Raw genomic sequence first — 10,000 nt, forward strand, 5'->3', positions numbered from 1 at the left:
TATATTCTATATATAATAATACATATAAAAATATTTGTATTTTTTTTTATATTTTTTTTTTATTTATCTTTTTATTTAAAAATTTTTTTTTTTTTTTTTTTTTTTTTTTGATTAATTTTAAATTATTTTCTTTTTTTAAAATTTTCTATTTTATTTTTTTTTTTTTTATATTTTTATTTTTTTGTTGTGGGGGTTTTGTGTGTTGTGTGTGTGTGTTGTTGTATGTATTTTTATTGAAAAGCAAATTCGGGGGGAAAAAAAAAAAGGCGCTCGGCCCCGGGCCCCCGGTTCGCCCGCTAAGGGGGTGCCCCTCCTTCTTTTGTCCTTTTTTTCCCCCCTGGCTCTCCCGGGGCCTGGGGCGTTTGGTCATTTGTGCGGGTTTCTATTGGTTTTCTTTTTTTGGTTAAAAACTTTTTTAAAGCTTTTAAATTAAGGAAAAAAAACAAAAAAAAACAGCGTTATCACCCCCATCTCCCCGGGGGGAACGGTTTTGGCGTGGGGGGAAAGTATTGCTCTTTGTAGGGGCAGTCATGTGATGCAAACTTTCCAAATTGAATAACAATATAAGTAATTTTTAGACATCAAGGATATAAAAATAGTTACATAGTTTCCGTACCTCATGCAGGGGGTTCTGAAAGCTGTAACCCCTGACACTCTGAATATAATGTACAAGTGGCGCTTATTTCTTCATTGCCAGTTACCCTTTGTTCTTCGACATTACAAAACTGTACTGAGCCCCCAATCAATTTTTAACCCAAAAAACCCTGTTTTCTTGCGGTCACAATATCCCACTGTCTTTTTTTTTTTATATAAACCATAGTGAATGAACTTGCCAAAAAACCGGTCTAGTGCTTTTTTGTAAGCTTTCAGGGCTTTGAGAAATTAATCAACTCAGTCAAGTCCTCTTTAAAGGGAAAAGCTTTAATGTTGTAAAAAAAATCCAAAGAAATAGGACCCAAGATCTATATCCAAAAATTTTGGCTTGTATCCCTGACTTTGCCAGGCGATCAGCATGATCATGCCTGGGGTTTCCCATCATGCGATGGAACCAAAAAAAACGTTATCAGGCCTCGTTCTTTGAAAACATAACTTTTCCTGATTTTTTTTTCGATATTAAAAATTGCACTTTTCTAGAGTGTTCAGAGCCTGGAGAGCAAACCTTTGAATACAGAAAATTTCCCGAGCCTTGATTCATGAAAATTCGGTGCATGAGTTTCCTGCCAACCGTTTGCTTTTATGCTAGCCCAGTCATGAACCCCCAAAAATCCGGGGTTTCTGCAAGATTTATTTTTAATACAAAAAAAAACCTCCACTCTGCTCCCAACTGAAAGGGGGCCCCTCAGTGAGCATTCATAGCATTGGATAGAGTTTCAAGATGTTCATTTATAATTGCAAGGCATACTGCTTAAAAAGTAAGCAGGGGGGACACTGTCGTATAAATACACTTAGGTTGAATTTTTTCCCGGTGGTAAAAAGTCCTGTGGGTCTTAGTTATGGTATTTCAGCTGAGCAAAAGTGTTTACTGTTCTTGTATCCATGGTTTGAGTATAAAACGGGTTGTCATGAAAAGTTACCCCTCTTTTCTGTTTTTTTAGTTGTTTTTGGGAAAAACTCTGTAAAGGGGAGGGGTTTTCTCAAATTTTGATTTGACCCCCAAATTGGTTTTTATGTAAAATATTTTTTCAAAAAACAGAGGGGTAATTTTGTTCAGTTCTCTATTCACAATTCTTTTGTTCTAGGGACCCAAAATGTCCTCAGGTTTCATTTTGCACAATTCAAACTATCAACTCATTCCTTTAATAAAAAAAGGGGAATTGCATGATAAAAATTTTGGGGGGGACCGTTGTAGAAAGTAAAAAGAGTTTGCAATATTGTGACTAATGCTTCAGCTGCTCACACAGCCTTTTTTCAGGTTTCTGATGAAAATCTGCATCATTTTACAATCACCCCCAAGGTATTTTTTATGATGGCAGGATCTAGCTCAATGCTTTATTAAACCTTGGCAGAGGGGGTTGTCTTTGGTTTAAAACCTTGTTTTTTTTAGTCGAGATTATCCCAAATTCACATCAAAAACCCCTTTCTAAGATATATCTAAATCTCTTGATTCTTTCTCGGGTGAAATTTAAAGCAAATATCATCGGCATGGCAAATAATGGAGTATTTTCTCTCAGTGGGGATATCGCCCAGTAATCTAGCATTAGGATATTAAATAGTAGGGGGGGGTAAGTACAGCTCCCTGAGGGGTGCGAGTTTTAAATACTTTTGTATGATACCTTAATGCCCCTGAAAAGAATTGGCGACCGATTCGTATTTTTCATTTGAATCCATTTAACATTTTCCCTGAAAAACCAAAAAAAAAAGTATCTCAAGAAAATTTTTTCTCTGTTTGCAATATCAAAACAGATTTACGGTTTCATGCCCGGGTTTTTTGTTTGTTAAAATATTCTGCAAAACAGTGTGATGCTACGCCCCGGGAAAAAATCCATACAGTTGGGGGATAAACTAGCATTTTGCGATACAAAAAAACCTGTTTTAGTATTATCCTTCAAGTACCCTTTCACAGACAGGAGGTCAAGGAAATTGGGGCCATATTTTTCAGTATTAGGTTTAGGATGGGATTGATTTAAACTTTTAGTCCCCGGGGGTTGGGATGATTTTCCCTTTGTAGCTGAGTCTTACAGGTGCAAAAGTGGGTTACCTGGTACCCGAGCAATGTGGCGAAGGACGCTGTAAGTAATGCCATCTTCATCAGAAAAGGGGATTCTTAGTTCCCACTGGTTATTTTTTGTCAAAGTTCAAAGTCAAAGTCAAAAAAAAAATTTATTCATTAATCAATGGGTTTTTTTTTTTTTTTTTTACATAGTAGTGACATGTACCGTAATAAGAATAAGTAAAAAAAAAAATAGTAAAAAAAAAAAAAAGGGAGGGGGAGTAAAAATCAAATCAAAAAGAAAAGAGTTCACTCATTAGAAAATAATGTTGATGGCTTTTTCATTGTATTTAAAAACCCGATTCATTGACATTTAAAAGATTTCCTTTTAAAATTTTTTTTTGAAATTTAAAGGTTGGAGGGTTTCTAATATTTTGGGTAGTTGTTCCCGATCTGGGGGCTCGGATTTGCATTTTTCCTTGACCCTGTTTCCCGGGATGACTTTTTTTTCGGTTGAGAGTTAATTGGGCTGGTTTTGGGTGCCCGTTTTTTTTACCAATTTTTTGAGAGACATTAACCAAAGAGGATAGCGCCCTTTTTTTAAATTTATGAAGAGTTACATGTATTAATTGACTTTTTTGAATTTTAGCATTTCATTTTTTTAAAGTGTGTGGTTATGTGGTCATGTTTATTTACGTTGCCTATTGCCACTCTTGCGGCAAAGTTTTGTAATTTTTTGTGCTTTTTGTTTTGAGTTTTGTTGGTTGAACCCCATATGTTGGAACATAGTTTATAATGCTGAGTGCAAGGGACTGTCACAATATTCCTCGTCTCGGGGGGATATTGTTTTTTATGTAGTTAGGTATATCAGCGTACCTATTACTTGTTTTGTGAATGTTGTCAATGTGTGTCTCGAAAGTCATGTATCTGTCTATGTGTACTCCGAGATTTTCACAGAAGTGCCTTGTTAATTGATAGCCTTCAATTCTATGGTTGTGTTTAAAAAGGGGGGATTTATTGGCTATGTTTTTGCCGACTGCCTATAAAGATGCATTGAGCTTTGTCAGGATTTAGTTTGAGGCCGTTTTTGTCAAATACTTTTTGCTTCTGTAAGAGTATGTTGAGTATTTCTTATCAAGTTCATTTAGATTGCTTACAGGGGCAGCGTGTAGAAACTGAGAGTCCTCGGGCTATATTGGACCAAGAGGCAGTTGTTTGCAATGTTTTGATAGATCGTTTATGAATATAGTGAACAAGATCGGGCCTATATATTGAGCCTTTTGGACTCCGAAAGAGGACTAAGTTTTCTTAGTTGAACATATTATTACGAATTTTGAACTGATTGCGTTCTTGTGGGATAGATAACTTCTAAACCATAGCTTTCAATTCCATGATTTTTTCCTTTTGTTCAGCAGGATGTAATGGCTGACACTGTCCAAATACGTTTGAGAGATCCGACAATTGAGTAATTTATTTGATTCTTGTCTATTTATGCATAAATATTGTTTGTGAATTTTATAAGGCTGTTTCAGTGGATAACTTACTTCTAAACCTATGTTGCGTTTTCGGAATGGTGATTAGATTCTAGAATGTTATAGTTGATTTGCAACAATTTTTTCTAGCACTTTAGAATATTACTAGGGAGTAAAGTTTAAAATAGACGAATAATTGTTCAATTGTTCTACATCTCCTATTTGAAATGGGTGTTATGATACCATGTTTCCACAGTGATGGTAAGTAACCGGTGACTATAGATGTGTTTTTTGATAAGACAGTTAATGGAATGCTAATGCGGGTAAGCTTTTCTTTTGATGAATCGAAAGCAATGTTTATCCACTCCGCCAGCATTCGTATTCACGTAATGTTTTATTGTTAAGACTGTTGTTTCCACTCCCTATTGTCTGTGTCTGAAAGCATTTGTTGAGAACCTTGTCCTGGTTTTGTTTGTGGGGCCAGGAAGCGGCTGTCCTCTTCATAGGTGAGTCGACGACATTTGCAAGTCGTCGTTTAGATGTTCTATACTACTTTAATTGATCTAGGGCCGTGTCTATGGGTGTTTTTTTGTTGGGCACTAACGTTTTAATTGTTTTTCCCGTATGTATCTATCTTTGGTGTCGTGTTTACGTCATTGAACTTATTCTGAAAATACATTGTTTTTTGCATGAGTGGATTAATGTTTTACCAGTTTCCTTTTTTTTGTTATACTCAATGAAAGGCGATGTCGGTCTATTTGTTTTGAGAAATTTGTGAGGGTTGTTTCGGTCATGTATAGCTCTTTTGATGTCCTCATTTATCCATGGGCGGGGCGTCGTCTACAATTTTGGTCTTAAGGGAGCAGTGCATCTATCTCTTTTTCAGTACTTCGAGAGAATGTTTTACTTGTCTTTAACGTCATCGGTTGTAAGAATCCTCTAAGAAGTTCGACTGGCTGGCACTAATATTTTGACAAAGTGATTGGGGGTCGTAATTTGTCAAGTCCCGGGAAGTTTTTTTTAATGATAGGTTGTCGCTTGGGTCTGTCTTTTATCTATTGTCAAGTTAATAGTTCTGACTCATTTTGACAAGTGATAACGCGCTATACGTATGAGGTTCAGATCCTGTTTGATATTGAGGTCTGCAACGGATGAGGTGTGTTCTGTGGATCCTGTAGGTGTTATTTTGATTTTTGTTTTAATGTTTTTTTCCTATGATCCCAGCTAGATTGCATTTGGTTTGTTTCAGGTCATCGTTTTTAAGCGCCTAGAGGAAAAAAGGTTTTCTTTTCACTGACATTTCCTCTAAAAACATCTTCGAGGTAGTCAAATGATTCAGTTGTACATGAGGGTGTCTATAGACTGTACCAATAACGAAGGAGGGAAACATATTGCTTTGAACAGTCACCCAAATGTCCTCTACACCTGTATTATTGCCACTGTTGTGAATTTCATTTGATTTAAAGTTTCCCTTACGTATATGCATACTCCTCCACCTCGCCCTGCATCACATCATAACATTGAATTTTTGATGTTAATGAATTACTTGACAGTTTCTTATGGAGCCATGTTTCACTATGCAAAGGATGTCGATATTTCTCTCGTGATCATCATTTCGATTTCTTTCAAAGTTACCAAGGGAGATTGTGCATTGATATTGTTTCTATTTTTGATGCGTAGCCATGATGTGAACCTTCGGTCTTGCTGACTGTGTGAGGCGTCAAACAACTTGTCGCTCTTGTAACTTGTTTGTTAAAAATCCTTTCACATTTTTAGGGAAAACAAAAAAAAAAAAAGAAACATCTACTCTGTGAATAGTTTTTCTGGTGTATAGCTTTGCCCCTGATAGTTCACGTGAGAACTAGAATAGAATGAGTGTCCATGTTTCGTCTTATATGCCTTTGCATTTGATATTTTTTCAAATTCTTGGGTAGGACGTCGTCTATGTCTTCTTCCTCTGTGTCAGGGTCACAACTATTGATGTTAGAGATGACACCACCTGGTACGTTCTATGCCTTGTAGGCATTGGATGTTTTGGCGTTCTCACGTGCTCTTCTTCCTTTTTGGAGGTGACCGGTAATGAAACCGTCTTGTCCTTTCGTTTGTTGTTGCGCTTCAGGTCGTTCCTGCTATGTTTGACAACGCCGTGGGCACGTTTGGGGTGGTGATGGGTAGTAGAGGGGGCAGGGACTCCAGGTACTTGGTGATGAGTTTCGTCATCCACTGGCGGTTGGGTGAAGTTTTTTTCTTTGTTTTCCTCTTGCTATTCTTAATATAACTTCCTCCTCGGTGTTACTTCGTCGATGCCTCGCTCTCATCCGAGAACCGACGCCCTCAGCATTTGTGGGGATTGCTTGCCTGTGCCGGGCGTGGTGGCGGACGAGGGCGGAGCTGCTCGGCAGCGGAGTCGTTGTTCGGCTGGCTGGGCGGGTGGAGAGTGGAGGGAAGGGGTGTCCGTTACAGGCGTATAAGGTGTATGGTGGGGGAGGTTGTGTGAGTGCTCGTGGTTCTGTGGGGTGGCGGTAGAAGACACATCCCCGCTCACAGGGGTAGGGGATGCGAAAGGGAAGGGTTCGTAGGAGGACTGGTCCGTGGCAGGGAGGGGAGGAGTACGAGGTTTTGGAGGGAGGGGGAATCTGCTGTGAGTGATGCTTCCTCTCCGCATTCCTTCTTCTGAGTAGGCATTACTTCTTGGCCAAGCAATTTGTGATGGTAGACTGCTGTCACAGAACATTCCAATCGGCAAGCCTATCTTTTTCTCTTCTTGATTTGTATATAGCTTGTTCGTTTGTGTGGTTGGTGCCTTGGTGACTTGTATTTGTGGAAAAAATTTCCACAAAGGTTTGCTTTTTTTGTGTGACCAAATCTTATTGGAATGTTTGTGTTGTCGTTGCGAACACTATTTGTTTATTGTTTAAACACTGTCCATCATTGTATGAACGATGACCATTGTCATCTTTTAGTGTCCTGTCTGTTTCTTGGTTTTCTAGATTCCGATATGTTTAAAATGATGTTATGAGCCTGAGTAATTTCTTCAGGGCTAAACAGCTTCTTTAATGTCGCACAAGAACCATCCTTCCCATCCTCTCTTTGTTGCAATAAGCAGAGGATGGTGTTCAGCGCTATTTGGTATATTGCCTATTTATAACACTGCTTTTTTGTGTAATCCTGTTATCAATGTCGTCACTGTTGTTCATGTGCACTGTGCTTTCATTGTCGGTTGTTTCATCGCCCTGTACCCGGGCGGAGGGGCAAGCCTGACCCCCGGCTGTCGAGGGGTGCCCATTATTATGGGCGGGGCAGCTTTGCCCGCACTGCCGTGGGGCCCGCTTGCCTTGGGCGGAAGGCCCTGTTACCCTGGGGTGGGGACGATACCCTGGGCCAAGGGTCCCTTTCACTCTGGGGAAGAGAGCTCGAGAGCTAGCTGCCCGATAAAGCACCGGGGAATCCCCCTGACTGGCCGCCCTGTGACCGGGGGAAGGGTAGTCAATTGGCCCTCTGACTTGCCGGGACCATGATACGCATGGTTTGGCTGAGATGTTAGGCGGCGGCGGAGAGGATGTAAAACACGTCCGTTCGCTACGCGCAGGAGTCAGTAGCAGCACGGTTCTGCTATATTAAAAGTTCTATTTTCGCTTGTCGAGTTGAATCTTCTATTCCTTTGGAAGTATGAGTTTCGCTAGAATTCCGCCCCACTGCTCTAGCTCATATTAGCCTTCTCTGGTGGACTGTGGAACTGCGTGTTATGGTAGCTTTACCTGTCAGCCTATTGATTTTTTCTCCACATGTCAGCCACAGAGGTTTTGACTATTGATCCCTGCAGAATGGTTTCCCAGTGTTTACTACCAATCTGAGTTTTATTCCTGAATTCCTTGTTGGCTTTAAAACTGCAGAAGATTATCTGTCGTCTTACTATCTTCTTTATAACATTAGCAAGCTCCTGGACCCGTTATGTTCCTTGGCCAAGATAGGGTCATTGATCCACTAGTGCGTGGATCTCTGGGGCCTCTTTCTTCGAGAGTTTTCGTGAACGATCCATGTGTTATAGTAGTCAGGGACCAACTTTGCTTAATCTGAGAGAATTTTTAACAGTTTTGTTATTTCATAGGTGTATACCATTCATATACCTGTGCTGAAGTGATCTCCCGCCTCGGTGGGATTAATTATTCTGATCCTAGGTGACTTAGGGGACTGAGTCGCTGTCTACAGTATAGTCTGTTCGGATTGCAAAGTGGTCATAACTAACTCTCGTACCAGTGAAGTACATTCATTACCATAACAAATTTTTTGCCAAATACGTAATCTAACCTGCCACCTCCAATGAGTCTCTGCTTCTGTGTCATATACTGTCATGATCTACTATTGATGAAATGTTTGGGAATTCTTCCCCATTACTATTACGTTGGTTGTCTTCACAGTGTGGATGCCTTGCATTGAAGTCGCCCAGGGCATAACGTACCTTTGGTTGTGAAAATTTGGGGGAGAGAACTAGCCAGAAATTTAGAGTATCTGGCATATGCATTATACAGTAAAAAATACCTAGCGGCAGTTTGGATTTTGAAATGATGAAATTGAACATCAATGTTCTTGGTTTTTTTAAACCCAAATTTAGTGGCAGTGTTTACCTTCCCACATATTTCAACAATCCAGTCATGGCTTTTATTCACTATGAATAATACCCCTTAAGTGCAGGTGCTTTTTTTCATCTTAACAGTGGCAGCAAAAGGATCTTGCACGCATATAACATAAATATTATATTTACAGATGTAAAATTCTAGATCTTTCCCAAAAGCCTAGGCTTAATGCTACGCATATTTCCATGTTATGAATTTGATTGTGCGTTATCCATATGTGAATAGTAATTTTAGTGGGCAACCTGTACTTCATGTTGTTATATCCTATGACATTACGAATTATAGATTCATATAAGAAACATATAACTTTATATTTAAAGGGTTTTCATTACAGATTGCAGTCGTAGACTGAAAATTACTTTTAAACCATTTCAAACATTTGGTCTTAGCTTTGTTCCACTTCTCAGCACAGTCCCTTCCAGATGCACCTGAAGGGGCCTGTTTGCGTCACTGGACTCGACGTCACAGGGGGCCTGATTTTGTTCGTGGCTGCTGTCAGCGCTGACACGCCCACTCCGGTTTATCAACACTGGCGGGCCCGACATCGATTCTCCTCGCTCGTTCTTTTATCACTAAAAGGTAGCACTAGTATCACACAATGACAGTCACTTTTTATTTTTTCCATTTCCTGCTTCAGCGACGTTATTTCATTAATTAAGTTATTGTTTTGAGCTTTCAAGCTTTCATTTCCTTAGAAGTTCAAGCACATTTACGTCGTCTTGGTCAGCTGGCGTGACGTCACTTCTGTGACATGGTTTTGAGGGGGATTCCCCGCCAGTCCTGCGATCATCCCTGCCTGAGGGTGAGGGATGGTTGCCTCGGCTGTCGCTTGGGGAGGGAGGGGGGGCGTGGGCTTCAATTCAGAGAGTTTGTCAGCTTGCGGCCCGAGATACCCTCTGTGAAGATCAGAATCATCTTGTCCACCTTCTCCTTCAGCTGCGGAAACCTTGTTGCGTAGTTCGGTGGCCTTTTCACCCCACTCGCTGGCAGCCGCAGGAAATCTCTGCGGCTGGTGACGTCACAAAAGGGCACGGTCGGGCGCTTCCCCCGGCACGCTGGTCGCGGGTTGGGTTGGGGAGGGCCGCGCTGGTCACTCGCGTCGGTGCTGGGACCACAGGGGGGAGGGAGGGGAAAGGGCAGGGAGGGCCGTGCACCCCCATACCAAGCAGTCACACCCGTCATCCCACACCTGAAGCATGATGGGACAAAGACTGGTGCATGTGCAGTAATCTCCTCTTTCTGCA

General features: G+C 40.6%; 1 protein-coding gene across 1 annotated transcript; it reads right to left on the reverse strand.

The window, feature by feature from the left end:
- Nucleotides 1-6,064: 6,064 nt before the first annotated feature.
- Nucleotides 6,065-6,856, reverse strand: LOC119571920 (collagen alpha-1(XXVII) chain-like). The gene is made up of 2 exons (XM_037919001.1): nucleotides 6,481-6,856; nucleotides 6,065-6,345 (listed from the first exon to the last, which is right to left on the reverse strand). Exons 1-2 carry the CDS (start codon nucleotides 6,854-6,856, stop codon nucleotides 6,065-6,067), a joined length of 657 nt encoding a protein of 218 aa, XP_037774929.1.
- Between the last annotated feature and the right edge of the window lie 3,144 nt (nucleotides 6,857-10,000).

Source organism: Penaeus monodon, unplaced genomic scaffold (assembly GCF_015228065.2).
Source record: "Penaeus monodon isolate SGIC_2016 unplaced genomic scaffold, NSTDA_Pmon_1 PmonScaffold_8653, whole genome shotgun sequence".
NCBI classification, from domain to species: Eukaryota; Metazoa; Arthropoda; class Malacostraca; order Decapoda; family Penaeidae; genus Penaeus; species Penaeus monodon.